General features: G+C 44.5%; 1 protein-coding gene across 1 annotated transcript; it reads left to right on the top strand.

Annotated features, from left to right (window-relative positions):
• Positions 1-848: 848 nt before the first annotated feature.
• Positions 849-2,348, top strand: LOC147697868 (syncytin-1-like). The gene has a single exon (XM_086936150.1). The coding sequence runs from the start codon at positions 849-851 to the stop codon at positions 2,346-2,348; it is 1,500 nt and encodes a 499-aa protein (XP_086792276.1).
• Positions 2,349-17,792: the final 15,444 nt, after the last annotated feature.

Below are 17,792 nucleotides of genomic sequence, written 5' to 3'. Positions count from 1 at the left end.
CCATGCAGTGTTCCACCCACAATCAGCAGGATTGGTGGAAAAGTATAATTGCACGTTGAAGCTCAAAATAGCGAAAATACAGGCTTCTACTTCTCTGACTTGACCAGATGCTTTGCCTTTGGCATTATTGTCTATCAGATCAGTACCGCATTCTCGGACGGGCCTATGAGATTGTCTTTGGGCGCCCCATGAACATATGGGGATGCCCAAACCAAGCTCAGTGTACGATGTACCTTGTGTTTTAATTAATGACTATTTGGCACAATTAACTGACAGTTTGGTTTCCATTCATCAACAGGTTCGAGAAGCACTCCCGGACCGGTCCACAGGAGAAGGCCATAATCTCCGGCCTGGTGACTTCGTCCTCGTGAAGTCCTTTGAGAGGTCGAGCAGTCTGGAGCCGAGGTCCCGAGCAGGTTCTTCTCGCCACAAGAACAGCCGCCCGAGTCACCAACCGGAAGAACTGGATACATTCCATCCATTGCCAGAAGGTGCAACCTGACCTGGTGGAGCCTGCTGTATTGACCGACCATCGAGATATCTTGACTGCGGAAAGAGGCCATGCTGTGGTACCTGACGAATCTGAGGAGTTCTTCCCGGACCCGACAATTCCTGGATCAAGAAGATATAATCTGCGAAAAAGAAAAGAATCTGCAATTGTGTGAGAAGTTGTCAGAACGGTCCCTAGGTCAGTGAAACGGAGAGCCGATGAGGCAAGGGGGGATCATCCCTGCATTAGTGTAGTGACACCCGTCTTGGCCCGCTGGTGAAGAAAACAATGCTACCTAGGGGTAAGAGTTCTGACAACACTTTAGTTTCAGGAAGATACTGTGTGTACATTTGTTTGAATGGATAAGAAGAAGATTTTTGGTTGTGTAGGTTTCATTGCTGTTGTAGCAGTTGTTGCTACAGTCACATGGTTTGTAGAGGATAAAGCTCCTGCCCGTGAGCTATATGTTGTTTCTACTCCAGTCCCAGATGAGCATTTCTTCTATACACTTCCATATCAAGAGTTGAAACATCGACAGTCGTATTTGAATAACACTTTCATCCAAATGTTGCATCACACCCACGTTGCTACGAATGCCACGAATTGTTGGATATGTGGGATGATGCCGGCGCATCAAAAGAAAGGGGGAACACCGTTCATACCTCTCCCTTTCTCTCACAATGGCTCTTGTAGAGCATGGTACACTTTGCTTTTTGCTACTAGAAAACCCACAGTGGGTAGACTGCTTTTCATACTGAATAAAGAATGCCATCAAGATAAGGAAGGCTATCCACAAGCCAACGGAACTATATGGGAGCAGGAAGAATATCGACCGGACAATGAATTGACGCCTTATATCTTCACGAACACTAGAGACACTGTTGGAAAAGAGAAGTTTGTGATTTCAGTGGCCCAAGCACAAGCAGATTTATGTGTACAGAGTGTAGGCCATATTCCTGTAGGTGTTAGTGATTGCATTCTTGTATTGAATATTGATGGCCTCAACAATAGCACTTTCCTCGCCTCTCATAATACCTACTTTGTATGTGGAAACAAAGGCTATTATCGATTACCAGCTGGATGGTCCAGAGTATGTTATGTATCATTTTTACTGCCACCTGTATTCCTGGCACCTGCATCATATCATAAGGATTTGAAATTACTGAACAATGTGACTGTAAATAGATACAAGCGAACTTTGTCTGTTGATGATGTTGACCAAACTGATACTAGTCTGCAGCAGTATATAGATTTCAACCTAGGATTATTTTTCTTTGTGGGAGCTGCTCTGAATAGTAGAAAGATACGACGATTGACGAGAGTAGTGGAAGCTGTTACTAATCAAACTGCTGCAGCCCTTGGAAATCTTACTGAAGAGCTGCAAATTACTAGGATTGTTGCATTACAGAACCGAATGGTTTTGGATGTAATGTTAGCGGATAGAGGCGGGGCTTGTAGAATTATTGGAAGTAGTTGTTGTGTCTTTATCCCTGACCATACTCCTTCTGTGTACAAAGCCATTAACAAATTACATAAAATTGCAGCCGATATACATGTTGAAAATGGATCCTGGACCTTTTCCGGTTGGTTCTGGACTTTGATTTCTACATGGGGTTGGAATGTTCTTACTGGACTTTGTATAGTTGTTGCCATATTATTCACGTGTTGTGTATGTATTCAATGTAGTCCAATGATATGTTCCTTATGTGTTTCGTTTTGTGTGCCAAATAAACAATCCGTTGCAGAGGCCGCCCATCAGAAAACTATAACTAGAGAGATAGCCGACATGATGAGCATCGATATAAACGATGAGTATTTAGACTATCCAAGGAAACCGAATGTCTTCAGCAAATGCTGAAAGGGTTGTCTGTTGTAAATAAAACAGCGATAGTATTAAGCATTCACTGAAGACATGCTATTGTGTCTTTGTTCTAGTTTTCCCGCTCATATTTGAAATACGGCCAGACTCCATTTTGTTTTCTGGCGTCCATCTTGTGTGCTATACATTGCCATGTGCTCGCCACGAGGCGAGTCCTACCTCACTGATTGTCACCCCTGGAGTTTGCCCAGCAACAAGCTATAAATAGTTCCTTGTGCGTCTAGTGCATGCTCAGTAGGAGTCACATCTGTCTCTGATTATCATAGATTGGAATGTGCATTTCGGTGGGTCTCAAGAACCGTTAACTCCACCCATGTATCAATCATGTTCAAGAAATGTCCATATATGGTCGTAAATCATGTTTTGAGTTGTAACCACCCACTTATGAGCCCCTTTTTTGTGTATAAAAGGGGACCGCATGTCTGAGTTCTTTGTGCTCACTTGTACAATACTGTAGAGTGTTGTGTGGGCTGAAGTACCACCTTTAAAGGTTTATTAAACTATGTCTTTGTATTTCCAGTTTCCGTGCCAATTTCTTTGTTTAGTCTGAGGACTCCGTGCACAGAAGGGCTAACCCTTTGCATTCGCAGGCCTGGCTGAGGCCTGTATTCATCACATCTCCCCAAGAATGTCCTAGAGCTTGGACCTGTTCACCCTATCAAAAGCACTACTGAGGTCCATGAATGCAAGGAAGATGAATTCCTGCTTCACCACGACATACTTCCCAATAATGAGGTTGAGGTTCAGGTATTGTTCTACACTGCCCATCCCTTCCCTGAATCTGTATTGGATGGGGTATATGATGTTTTTTTCCCGAGCCCAAACAGCGACTCGCTGAAGGACTATGCACCCTTCCACTTTTACTACTGAGCATTACGGAGAAATTGGTCTGTAACAGGCCAGGTCCTGATGTTTCCCCTTCTTAAATACAGGCACTACGGCGGCTGATTTCCAGATTGGCGGGAGACCTAGTTGGGATACAGCATTAAGAACGTTAGCCAGAACTGAAGCCCACAGATGGGGGTTTGTCCTTGTAGAGGTCCATAGGTATTCCATCTGGCACCGGGGCTTTGTTAGATGGGTTATCCATGATTGCCTTATATTTCTCCTCAAACTCAAACCTAATCTCCAAAGGGTACAAATTATCACCATCACCCTGGTTAGAAAGGAGGTATTTGTCCAGCGCATATACCTTTTGGCATTGTGTGACCCATACGGCTTGAGGGATGGAAGAGCCTAAATCATCTTGAGCAGCCACGTTGAGCTGCCTTCTGTTGACCACTGCCCCAAAACCCCTGGGGTCTCTAGAGGAGCATGCAGACACCAACCGATCCCAAGTAGCTTCTTTAAGCTCTGCCTTTCGCTTCCCCAAGGCAAGTTTATACGCCCTCCTGGCCTCCTTAATATTTTCACTCCTGCAGGGCAGTGTTTAAAACCTCACGCTAGTAATTTCCCACGGGCCTGCATGTTTTGTTGAACCAGCCTGGTTTGGCACCCCTGGTTATACTCGCCATATCCCTTATAGTGTTGGCTGTGGTTTCATTTAGCTGGTTGAAGGATGCCACAACCAGGGAGGGTGATATATCCGGGGCTAACAGGGGCTCCAGTTTCATGTCACCATATATTTATACACTGTGGACATTGGGAGATTACGCTACTTTACCCTCAGACCTTGGTGGTTAAGCCAGTCAGCCCAGGGTCAGGAGTTACACCTGGGCCAACATTGAGTCTTAGAGCAATTTCTATGGGGTTATGGTCTCTGAAGGTGGTTTCGTGAACCACTTCAGGGCTAACCAAGCTGTTGAGAGATCTCAAAATAAAGATATAATCTATAATGGCCCCTTTTCCCCAGCCCACCAAGGTAGGAAGTCCCCAGGACAGACTAGGGCCCCCAGACAATGCATTTCTTAACCCAGCCCAACCAAGAGCCTCCGAAAGCTTCTGGCCTCTTTGGTAAGAGTTGGAGTCACTGATCACAAGATCTTCTGGCACAAATGGGTCACCTTTGTGGAAAATGTGGCCTAGCTTAGAATTAAAGTCCCCATCTATTATTAGACTGAAGGATCTGAGGTAAGCTTACGATCTAAGCTCAAGGCGTGATACTACTTCAAAAAGCACCTCAATTTGGCACCCGGGGTCCCCAAGAGAGTTATACAAATATCAAAGAAAGAAGTTGAGATCCTCAGAGATAAACACCCAAAGGATCTGAATGCCACTATGTTTGACGGGGATTGGCTATACTTTCAAATTAGCTGTACATTTTTATTAAGGTGATTAGGCCCCACAAGGCTGTCGGCCAAGGAAAGGGATTGCAACCACAGATTGCAACCATGCAGAAACTTTTATACCCATCTCGGCAAACCGGCTAAAGAGACCAAGTCTCCTGTAGCAGAATGATATCAAACTCAGAAGTGATACTGAGCCAATTCGGATCTGCTAGTTTGTCCCTGCTACCTGCTATATTCCAGCTTAGAATTTTTAATGGGCGTCCTGGAACACTTGGTGGTGTAAACTCTGCAGGAAGTGAGTTAGGGAGATCCTTCTCCAAGCTTGTAGGATTAATCTCAGGAGAAGATGAAACCTGGAGTCAATCATTTTGGTCCATGTCGCATGCTGAGTTGAAGATGAAGGTGAAATCTTTGATATCCGTGAGACTTCAGAAACATGTGGCAAGTTAAAAAGCCCTTGGAGAGTCCTTAAGTTCTGGGATGTATAGATGCAGGTCCAGTCCTTCTCACTCCCAGGCAAGAAGCAGCAGGCAGCAAGCCAATGCAGCAAAGCAGTTTTGCAAAGTGGCAATCCCTCCTGGCAGCGCAGCATTCCTTCTTCCTTGTAGAATGTCATCAGTTCCAGAAGTGTTCTGATGTAATGGTGTCAGAGGTAGTGCCTAATTTGAAGAAAGAAAAAAAAAACTTAAAAAGACAGTGCCACCACGTGGTGGGCTGTCACTAGGGCCAGTGCTGACAATTAAGTGCAAGAAAATCTTGACTCTAATTAAGCACTGGTGAGAGGCCCAGTACTTATACCCAGTTGGGCCTTTGAAGTAGAGAGACTTCAACGAGATGCTTTGTAGTGCACAACACCCTCCCTTTGCCACCTTGGCTCCCGACTCACTTCAGGAGAGTATGCAGGCCTTTGTGTGGGAAAGGACACATCCCTTTCAGCTGTAGAGTGTCAGCTCCTCACTCCCATCCTGCTCAGGATGACCCATCAACATGCAGATGGCTATTCAGTCACACTTACCCTTCCTTTGTGTTTTGGCAACCTAGATTGAATGCAGGAAGCCAGTTGTTACCCACCCCAGGCATGTATTCTAGAGAGAGACAGAAGGCTTCAAATGGTTTAAGTAAGAAAATGTAAACTTTTCTAAAAGTTTGAAACCCGTGGAAGGCTTGGGTCCCAAGCTAACCGGATGGGACCACCAATAATTGTATAAACACAAATATCCAGTAGCTTTGGTTAGAACTTATTCAAAACCGAGCCAGTGGAATCAATTGAAATATTCAAATAAATTCATTGACATTCAAGTCATGTCAAACATTACGGATAATACAAACTGATAAAAAATTTCACCATATGAATTACATAGACAAATAACACATGTAAACAATTGTATACAAATGTGTATAATAGATCAACAATTTTTTGTGCAGTTTAGGAAGCAAAAAAGGGTAGTTAAAGCACCAGTCCATAAATCAAAAATAGCAATCAGGCGGAATAGCAAGTCCAAATTTGCAACCCACTATATTTTCTCCTGCCTATATGTGCAGATCTGGGGGTCCTTTTGATCAAGGTTAGGGTAACACGGGAGGGAAATGAATTGAACCTTCTCTCTAAACCCTCAAGGTTAGCTTTTCCCAGACGCTGTTGTCAACGCGTTTCCAACCCCGTCGCCACTAAAGGGTTTTCATAAGGACTTGCACGTGGTGGTGTCTATTAAAGGGAATAAGAAAAAACACAGGAGGTGTGGGTTACTAACACCTATCAACTTATTAGTGGTGTGATAGTTCTTCAATGTTACACTGAGCACATAAAAGAAAATACCTTGTATAATGGTTGCAAGATGCTCAATAATAGTCAGACATTTTTGGCACAGGATTAATTAGTAAGGCCTGTCGTGGGAGAGTAATGTTCGTGAATAATGTGTTTAATGTAAAAGGAAGCATACTTGTTTGTTATTAGTAATCAAAAGGACTCGCCTGCGTCAATTGCGGTTCTTAAATGTGCCTATGGAAGCCAACAGTCGCAGTATCAGTCCATATGCCTGTTTAAAAGAATATACAAATGCGTATTGCACCCTCAAACATAACTTCAGGACTAACGCTGTTATTTTTTTTAAAGGGATATGTATCTGTGTGCAAGTAGCTTTTTTGAAGCATGGAAGTTACGTGCTTGAAGGTCTGAGCACTTCTAAGCTTTGATCTAACGTTTCAAATGTCATGAATACTCAAACATGGGCAGCAGACTTGTTAGTGGGCGCGTGTCTCTAATGGAGGCGTTTTCAGCAAATGGGGATCATTATTTCAGAACGGAAAAAGGCGAACTCAGGAATTTAACTTCTCTAGCGCAAGTGCGTTTGAAATGCTATATTGTGAATAAGAACAGTAAGCAACGTCAACTTGTTAACTAGCGCACGTCTCTGGGAGAGCATTGCAAAGCAGTTTGACATACTGTTTGGTTTAACGTATAAACGTGGTCGTGTTAGCAGGAAACAAGCCAGTCTCTGGCGCTGCTGCAGTAATGGGAATGGTCAGTGAAAAGCAAAACCTGAAATGGATTATTTGAAATGTTCCATTTTCAGCATGTGTGTTCTGGGAACTGTAGTCCTAAAAAAGTGTGTTAGTAGATTGTTTATATATGGAGGGTGCTTATGACTGCAGACTTACTGCCTCTGACGTTTCATTAAGCCCTGTATGTACTGTATCCAATTTTAAAATAATGTACGCCTCTGTTTGTAATAGCAAACTTTCAGTATCTCTTCCTTGAGGATTGGATGAAATTGAACAGAGTATGGTCCACTTAAAGTCTCTATCAGTGTGAGCCTTTTCAACTACGAGGCGCACCATGGGGGCCGTCATTGTTTTATTTTTAATGCGTGATCAGTGTTGTACAATTCTTTGTTTTGCCTTTTGAGTGGTTTTGCCTATATGAATCTTTGGACATGGACATTGTATTGCATACACTACATTCCGTGTTTTATAGTTGGTGAACTCATTGTGTTGCCAATTCGTCAGCCCATGCATAAAGATGTTGCCTTCAATGCTCATACTGCAAACGGAGCAGTTCCCACATTTGTGGTGTCCTTGTACTGGATTGAGATTCAACATTGAGTGGAGAGTGTCCATACACTTAGTTTCTGAATCTATTGCCTGCACAATTTGTTGCCCAATACTGCGGTTCTTTTTAAGGGCAAATAGAGGTTGGCCTATGTTTTTTATAGAACCTTCAATCAAGCGCAAATTGCTTTTGATGATCTTTTTCAAGGAGTTAGTGTATGGTCCGTAAGGTGGTTACACAGACCAAACGGTCCAATGGTGGCTTCTGCTTCTTCACTAGTAGATGTTCTCGCAGGGTGAACCAGGCTCGCTTCATTGAATGCTTTAAGAGTTTTTTGGGGTATCCTCCCTATTGTAACTTAGCAGTGAGGGCTTCAGCATGAACGTCAAAGTCCTTGCTTCTTGAGCAATTGCACCTGATGCGCAAGAATTGGCAGTAGGGTAGATTGTCTTTGAGATTTTGTGGATGATAACTAGTATAATGTAAGGCATTGTTCTTGTCTGTTGGCATGGTATGCAGAGTTGTAATGAGTCCAGTTGGTGATACTTTGACTTCAACATCCAGAAAAGCCAGGCTTTTTTTGCTGTATGTAAGACTGAATTGGATGTCTGGGTTGCAATTATTTAGCCATGTGTGGAATTCCATCAACTGTTGCTCGTCACCTTTCCAGATACACCAAACGTCATTGATGTACCAATGCCATTTCACAATTCTTTATCTGTAAGGATTGTTGTTGTAAATTAAGTGATGTTCATATCTGGCCTTATACAATACCGCCATCTCCGGCGCGAAGGGACAGCCCATGACTTCCCCTCGACTTTCATCATTATGCCTACGAAGAAACTACTTCAAATTTGATGAAGACTTCTTTATACAATTAAAAGTTCAGCCATGGGCTGTCCCTTTGCGCAGGCAAGTCCTTTTGATTACTAATAACAAATAACAAGCTTCCTTTTACATTAAACACATTATTCACGAACATTCTTCTTCCACGACAGGCCTTACTAATTAATCCAATACCAACAATTTCTGAATATTACCATTATAAAAGGTATTTTCCTTTGTGTGCTCAGCGTAACATTGGAGAATTATCACACCACTAATAGGTTGATAGGTGTTACTAACCCACACCTCGTGTGTTTTTTCTGATTCCACTTAATAGACACCATCACGTCCAAGTCCAGATGAAAACCCCTTAATGGCGACGGGGTTGGAAACGCGTTGACGACAGCAACTGGGAAAAGCTAACTTCGAGGGCTTAGGGAGAAGGTTCAGTTGGTTTCCCTCCAGTGTTACCCTAACATTGATCAAAAGGACCCCCAGAGCTGTGCATTAGGCAGGAGACAATATAGTGGTTTGCAAATTTGGACTTGCTACTCCGCCTGATTGCTTTTTTTGATTTATGGACAGTGCTTTGCCTACCCTTTTTTGTTTCCTAAACTGCACATAATATTGCTGATGTATTATACACATTTGTATATAATTGATTACATGTGTTATTTGTCTATGTATTTCATATGTTGAAAAATGTTATCAGTTTGTATTGTCGTTAATGTTGGACATGACTTGAATGTCAATGAATTCATGGAATATTTAAAAAAAAAAGTGAAATATATCACACAAACATTTGAATTGATTCCACTGGCTTGGTTTTGAATAAGTTCTAACCAAAGCTACTGGATATTCGTGTTTATACAACTTACTAAAAGTGGCATTCAGAAACAGCAATTTAAAACCCAACAATTTAAATTGTGAGGCCAGGGACACCACATTTAGATTCCCATCTTTCCCCATTTGGAAATCGAATTGTAATAAGGCAACCCCAATGTTTTTTGTTGTTGTTGTTTTTTTGTCCTCATCTCACCTTTAAGCCCTATGCAGAGTGTTACAGCCGTTGTTGTGGATGCTTAGGTCCCCAGACCAACTCCTTGTATTGAAGTTTTGAGGTTTAATCATAGTACTGAGGGCCTTCACATTTCAGTATCTACACAGTCTCAGGTCTCTGCCCATGGTGATAAGAGGTTTCCAAAGGCTATTTAGGGCGTTACCAGCACTGACCATTTCGAGGCAAGCCATCACAAACGCAGAGTTCAGCCACTCCTCCATTCTTCGGGGGTTGGAATCTTTCCATTTCAGGCAGATTTCCCTGCACCCTAATACGATTAAACACAGTAAGAGTCCTCTATGCCTTGCTGTTAGATCTTTTGTTGATGAGCGGTCGTCAGCAAAAAAGACTAGAGTCCCGTTAACCGTGATGTTTATATCAAAAATCCTGCGCAGATAGCCTCCAACCCCTTCCCAAAAAGTTACCAGCTTTGCACATTAAAAAAAACGTGGATGTCATTTGCTTTGGGGGCCATGCATCTGTAACATTTTGGCTCAGGAGTTGGGGCACATTTTGCTATTTTAGCTGGAGTGTAATAGATACGGTTAGTTACAAAGAAATGTTTTTTCTTTAGACTAGCAGATTTGGTATATTTATATAGAAGATTTAAGGAAGACTCTAATAACTCCTCTAATATAGATTCAAAGGGAGATTACCTCCACACCAAAGCCTGAGATGGAATATTCTTGTCATCTGCTTCAACCAATATCTTGTACCAAATTGATACCTCTCTCTTAATCCGGTGATCTGACATAAAGAGGTGCTCAGTTTCCCAATCTCCCATTATACCCCTGCTCTCTGCCTCTAACCAGGATTTCAGTTGAAGAAAATTGAATTTGGAGAACCCAGGGCCTATCTTAGCTTCCAGTGCTTGCCACGGATAGATCCCATTAATGTCCCCCAGATCTGACCAAATGGAAACTCCTGCCTCCCTAATAGGGGCAGCCAAACCATCTTTAAGGCAAAGAGGGGCGTGGTCAGAATAGTACCCTATCTTGCACCTAGTCCTTATTTTGCACCAGATTTCTAGTGCATTCTTCAGGACCTTCAGGCGCACCTTCTTAAAAAAATGTTGTGCTCCAAATTTATAAAGAAACCCTTCTGTATTGCCCCCTTCAACATTGCTTGTCAGCTCCCTGAGAAGAAACCCCCACGATGAAGTTATAGGTTTTGTTAGAAGCATCCTGATGGCTTTACATTGAAATGCCACCAGGTACCAGCTAATATTCGGAAGAGCTAACCCACCTTTAAGCAACCTCCGCCTCAATTTCTTCCAAAACAATCTCACTCCCTTGTCTCCCCAAATAAAACTCCCGATCTTGCCCTGTATTTTGGAGATGTCATGTTGAGAAAACCTCAGAGGAACAGCATTAAAGATGTATGTTAACTTAGGGAGGACAGTCATTTTAACTAAATTCTCCTTGCCAAAAATAGTCAAGGGGAGATTTTTCCAACTTACAAACAAACGATCCAATTCATTAATTACTCTTTTCAAATTCAAAGGGGCAATCCTATCCAAATCACTAACTATAGTAATACCAAGGTATTTGAACTCATTGCTGGTCTGCCCCGCCCAGTGTGTTATATTCCAGCACATTACCTCCGTCTTGGAGGAGTTGGCTAGATATCCAGAAATTGAGCCAAACTCCCCCATGAGGGCCTCCACCCTTGGCATTGTTGCTTTCTAGTATAAAGGAAAATGTCGTCCGCATATAATGCTATTTTTGATGTATACTGCTGAGATTTAAAGGGCTGAATTTGGTCGTCAAGATTTATTGCCTGAGCCAACGGCTCTATATATATGTAGAACAGGAGGGGAGAGACGGGACAACCCTGCCTGGTTCCCCTCTGAATCTCAAAGCTAGGAGTAAGCATTCCATTTACCAAAATTTTTGCAGAGGCTCCCTGATAGCATTGTCTAAGCGTGTGGATAAACATAGGGCCTATGCCCATAGCCTCCAGAACCTCCCATAGATAGGACCAACAAACCCTATCGAACGCCTTGGTGGCATCTAAAGCGATTACCGCCAAGGGTTCAGATCTTACTATGGCAAGATCAATATTACCAATGAGGAGCTGAGTCTGTTCCTCAATAAAACGCCCACTGATGAACCCCTTTTGATCAGAACTTACCAACCCAGGGGCCAGTTTGGCCAATCTCCTTGCCAGAATACCCATAAAGATTTTATAGTCCGAGTTTAGCAGGGAGATTGGCCAATAGGAGTCAGCCCTCAACGGATCCACCCCCGGCTTAGGTATTCATACTATTGAGGTTCCGTGACAATTGTAAGTGATGTTTTCGACTCGCACGAATATGGTCGAGTCTGGTATCTACGAACAGCAAATGACGAGTTTAGTAAGTGTGCGCAGTTTCGCTGTGCTAACTTAAACCGTTCGTTTGTTACGTGGGTTTTTCATCTGTACCCACGGGTTCCATCTTAGATACGGCATCCATTTTGTCTCTTGCCCTCAAGTAGCCAGCGAACGCACGTTGTCCGCTTCGCGACCCTGGGGCTCCCAAGATATTTGCGGAAGACACATGTCCTTTGTAAGTGTCTTTATGATGAGGGGGATGATACTGTAAGGCAGATGGCCCCGCTCGAGGCTCATCTCGCCGTGCCGGTTTATTGTCTCAGCCGTGCATCTCATTAGGCACGTCCCTTTGATGCCTGTAGTTCGTGTTTCCCGATACCTCCCCTTTTACACCCTTTCCAATCTCCCCACTGTTTCCATCTTCCTCTGCACCTGTCCTTGTTCCTTTTTTTCGATCTGTTTTACTGCTGATTGGAATGTACTAATGGTGGGAAGATGGGTTTTTACAGTTGGGAACCGCCAAATGTTTCCGCACTTATGTTCCGGACCTTATGAGTATCAAAGTGACCAAAGCGACCCCTCTCGGGGATAATTGTGGGAACCGGGTTGTAAACCTTTGTGTGCTATGTAAACCTATGGGAGAATTTTGTATAAAAGGAGCGATCTACAGAACCAATTCGAAGCAGTCTCCCCGAACTACACTCGTTGTACTTCCGTGATTTCTGTGTTTCCCTGCAGCAAATAAACCTTGAATCTTTGACGCCGAAGGAAGTGTCCCGTGTCTCTGTCATTCGTACGCCGGAGCAGGTTACCCACGAAGGTTTCAGGTGTTGTCCCCTGGCACCGCTGGGTCTTAAAGAACCCAGTCCTTCAGTTGGCGCCCAACGTGGGGCTGCATCAATGGTACCGGTCCAAGCCCGACGATCGTGAGGAGCTTCGTGTGAAATCTCCGAGGGAAGGTGCACTCCGCTTCATCGATCCTGTTGTCGAAACAAGTGGCCCGAAGACTTTTCCCGCGAAGATTCCCGCCTCCTGACGGCTGCGACGGACTGCTGCCCTGACTGTAGACCTGTTTTGGCGCCTGGCGTAGACCTTGGTAGAGCGAGACGACTGACGGGCCTTCCTGGTGACGCCATCGATCTTTGAGTTAAGTATTTGTGGGTCGCTCCCAGAGTTCTTGGTTGTGGTTGCTTAGTGGTTGCATGGTTCCGTTGCATTTGTGGTTCTTGGTACTTTGTTGTGTTGTTTGACGACTGCAGCCGCCAAAAACCGAGGGTTTTCGCTTTTTGCTGGGACTTGGTAAATCCCGTAACCCTTGACGTTTGTGAAACTCGGCTAGTGTGCAAGATGCCTGGTCGTAGTACTTTGTTTAGTTGTTTCAGACGTTGTGGTGCGGATTCCCGACTGGAGGACTCGTGTCCGATACCTCCGGTTGGAACTCCGACTTATGAACTGTACAGCAAACATGGGCTAGGCCCGATTACTTTTAATGATTATTGGATTCGCTATACTAAGAAGGACGGTGTCCTTAGTTGGCCACCCCATGGTAGCTTTGAGACCCCGATCTTAGATAACCTAGAGGCTAAATTGTTCGAGAAAAAGTCGAGGCCGGCCATGTTTGATGCCTTTCGGTTGTGGCGTAAAGAAGCCCGACAGAAAGAAATCAGACAGACTAAACGAAATCAGAGAGATGGTGTTGCTACCATTGTAAAGAAAGCAGAGCAATTTCAGCGTGATAAGGAGGTTAAGGAAAAGGAAGTGTTTGATAGACTACAGCGTATGACCATAGATAAATGCTATCCTGCTTTGCCTACGGAGTCGGAAAAGAAGGAAGAAGCAGTTGAGGATCCTTTAATGTCTTATCTTATGAAGTCGCCCCCTCCGTATGTACAGGGTACCGCAGCTCCTGTGGTTCCCCCTGTACCTATTCTTCCACCTATTCTTCCTCCACCTGTTCCTCACCCTGCACCCGTTCTTCCGACTGTTCCTGCTCCTCTGCCTGTTGCTATCCCTACTGCCCCTCCGCTTCCACATACTCCTGCTCCCGCTACTGCTCCTGCTCTGTTAACTCCTGCTGTTGCTTCTGTCTCCACTCCTTCGCTTGTTAGTCCTGTGTCCTATACTTCTCCCTCTACTCGTAGTCGTACTTCTCCTCTTGCGGCTAGTTTCTTTCATTCTCTCGGACCTGTTCTTGGGTCCGCTGGTTCAGATGGTCCTCAAAGACGTAGTCAGCTTCCTGGTAACAGGGAACGCGCTTCGCTATATAATATGGCGATGGGTTGGATGACACATCCTCTTAGAAATCCACCACGTGTTGTACTCGATACGTTCTGTCAATTCAATATACCAACCCAAAGATTCGTGTTCGAAGAAATGTGTAAGGTCCTTCGCGATCAGATATCGGCCGATGCACCTGACGAGGTGCTGACCGCTTTGTCTGATCTACAGCTTCAGTTCTCGACTGGACTGATAGTAGATACCAATGTTCGACGTGCTGTTGAACGGTTGCTATCTTTCCGTCCCACTCCTATACCTCAAGCCCTCTTTGTTGAAGATGTTGAAAGACAGCCAGATGAGTCTGGTCAGTTTCCTATGCGAGAAGTTCCACCAGTATGGATGCCAGGTAATCCTGGGGCAAACCCCCGATCTTGCCGTTCTTTCAGAGGGTATGGATACATCTCCCATGGAAACGCTCAGAAGTGTTGCAGGTGAAGCAATCATTGCCTGACCCTCGCAAAAATCCTACAGGGTATTACAAGGAATTATCGCAGCTCGTAGATGCTACGGTAATGAATCTTGCTGATATTGACATGCTGTTTTGGCAATGTTGTACCGCAACCGGTATGGGCTAAGATTCGTCAGGAAAATCACGCAAACGAATTAGGTGGTGATTGGGCTGCCATTGTAGCGGCGGATGGTCGACAAATTGGTGGTGCTAAACCCGAGCAGTTGATTGCTGCTCTTCCCCAGAGAATAATTACGCTTATGAAAACTCTTATGCCAGCTATGAGAGTGAATTGGGACAAACTGTCAGCTTGTAGACAGAAGAAGGACAAGAGTGTCTCCGACTTCTTTACGAGATTCGAGGAGGCATTCATCGACCATAGTGGTCAGGATATGGGTACTGAGGGTGGTCAGCGGTTGTTCGTAGACAAATTTGTTTCAAACTTATTGCCCGATTTGAGAAATAAATTGAAGAATTCAGAAAGTGCGTGGGCCGTTTCTACCTCGGCTCAGATATTAGCCACAGCACAATATTATGAGAATAGAGAGAAAGAGGAGAACGACCGTGCTGATAAAAAGACGAAAGAACTCAAAACTAAAGTGTTGTTACAGCAGGCCTATCCTCCGCGTTCGAATCAGAATGCTTCGCAGCAAAATAGATCGCAGCCACAATCGAATCGATCACAATCTCGAAATGACTCCTCTTCCCAAAGATCTTCGTTAGGGTACAATCAATGTGCCTATTGTAGACAGGAGGGTCATATCAAATTCAATTGTCCTGTTCTAAACGATCGTAATAGCGGTAATTCATCCAGAGGAGGTCGTGGTGGTTCACAGCAGACATCACGCGGTAGGGGTCGTGGTGCTCAGAATGACCGTTCAGATAACTCATCAACTTCCGATAATTGTTTTGATCAACGTGGATCATCGCAAGGACGATCTGCGCAGTACAATGTAGATGATTATTACGTCGATCAGGGAACTGACGACAGTAATTACTAGGACAGCCATAGACAAGGAGAGGGAGTGGTATCAGTTCCGGTTGATCAGAGAGGGCCTTACGTCGCAGTTGCTACATCGGGCGTCGTTGAGCCTTTTCTGTTGGACACTGGTGCACGAAAAGTTCCATAAAGCATTCAAAACTCCCTGGCGCACCTTTGTCTGGCTTAACAAATGTTTCCGTTGGATTCTCTGGCGCCCCCGTTAGCAATCCAGTTTCGCGCCCTCTGCCCCTTACAATTGGGCCTCGTGAGCTCGAAGCTCCGTTGATTTTGACCACGGGCTGTGGCGAAAATCTTTTGGGCCTGGATTTGCTTAAACGTTTGTATGCAACTCTGTATTGTTCTCCTGCGGGTGTAAAGCTTACTTTAGGAGAGAGGGTCGTCTCTCCTATGTACTTGTCTCTCGATAAGCTTCCACCGGAATTGAGTTCTCTTCCTGCATCTTTGTGGGCAACAGGTCCCAATGACGTGGGCCTGCTTGACATCTCCCCTTATGTTGTTCAGTTGAAATCTAATGTGCGATTGCCACGTATTCCCCAGTATCGTATCTCTCTTGATGGTGAACGAGCATTGTTAGCGATCATCTATGATTTGATCGAGAAAGACGTTATTGAGGAAACGCGGGGAAACGTGTGCAACAGCCCTGTACTGCCCATTCTTAAACGTACTGATCCTTCGAAACCACCTGTTTATCGTTTTGTTATTGATTTACGGGAGGTGAATAAAATTGTGATTCCTCAGTTCCCCGTTGTGCCTGACATCACGGCACTACTGACTCTGATTCCAGCTTCTGCATCTTGGTTTTCGGTGATTGATTTGAAGAATGCGTTCTTCAGCATTCCCATTGCAGAAGAGAGCAGAGACCTTTTCGGTTTCTCTCTTGGTGGACGCAGCTTCCGGTTCAAACGCGCTCCTCAGGGCTACTGTGAGAGTCCATCGATTTACAGTCAAGCCTTGAAGGGTCAACTGGATGCGTTTTCACTGCCGGCTGGTGCGGCTTTAATCCAATATGTCGACGACTTATTGGTAGCTGCAGATACTCAGGACATTTGCAAAATTGCTACGGTATCGCTGCTGCAACATCTCTGCGAGTTAAATCACAAGGTGTCACCTTCTAAACTCCAATATTGTTGTCAAGAAGTAACCTATCTAGGTCACTTATTGTCAAAGGAGGGAAGGCGGTTGACCCCAGAGAGAATTGCAGCAATTGCGCGAATGGCTGTGCCAACAACCCAAAGAGATGTGCGTGCCTTTCTAGGTATCACGTCGTATTGCAGGCAATGGATTCCAAATTTCTCATTGCTAGCGAAACCATTGGTGGCTCTTACGTGCAAGGATGTTTCAACTCCTTTACCATGGACGGAAGAATGTCAGAAAAGTTTTTCTGAACTACGTGATTCATTGTGTTCGGCTCCTGTGTTAGGTACTCCTGACTATAGCAAGCCGTTTACATTATATGTTCACGAGAGGGAAGGTTGTGCGTTGAGTGTCTTAACGCAACCTTTTGGTGGTAAGCAACGTCCATGTGCATATTTTTCCTCGACCTTGGACCCGGTAGCTAGAGCATTGCCGAGTTGTTTGAGAGCAACAGCGGCAGCTGCGGTGTCCATCCGACAATCAGCAGGATTGGTCATGGATAATATGCTTACGGTGATGGTTCCGCATGCAGTCGACACTCTTTTAAATCGTACGAAAACCCAGCACTTGACGAGTGCGAGATTGTCTGGGTACGAGCTGACGCTGCTGGCAAGTCATATTCAGATAAAACGTTGCAATGTTCTGAATCCGGCGACTTTGTTACCAATTAGCTCAGAGTCAGACGAAATAACAGAACACGACTGTTATTTGAGGACAGAGGAAGAAACAAAAGGTCGAGTGGACCTTAAAAACACTCCTTTGGAAGACCCAGATGGAACGCTGTATGTGGATGGTTCATGTTTTAAATTACCGAATGGCGATGTGACTACTGCGTATGCTGTTGTAACGTTGAATACTGTTGTTGAGACTGCACGATTAAATCAGAATTCTGCCCAAGCTGCAGAACTGATCGCTCTAACTAGAGCGTGTGTGTTAGCGAAAGGGAAACGTGTGAATGTGTTTACCGACAGCCAATACGCTTTTGGCGTCGCGCATAGCTTTGGACGGTTGTGGAGAGAGAGAGGTTTTCTGACATCGCATGTTACGAAGATTCAGCATGGTCAGCTTGTGAATGATCTTTTGGAT

Source organism: Lissotriton vulgaris, chromosome 8, assembly GCF_964263255.1.
Source record: "Lissotriton vulgaris chromosome 8, aLisVul1.2, whole genome shotgun sequence".
In the NCBI taxonomy this organism is placed as follows: domain Eukaryota; kingdom Metazoa; phylum Chordata; class Amphibia; order Caudata; family Salamandridae; genus Lissotriton; species Lissotriton vulgaris.
This window is presented reverse-complemented; position numbering and strand designations above follow the sequence as displayed.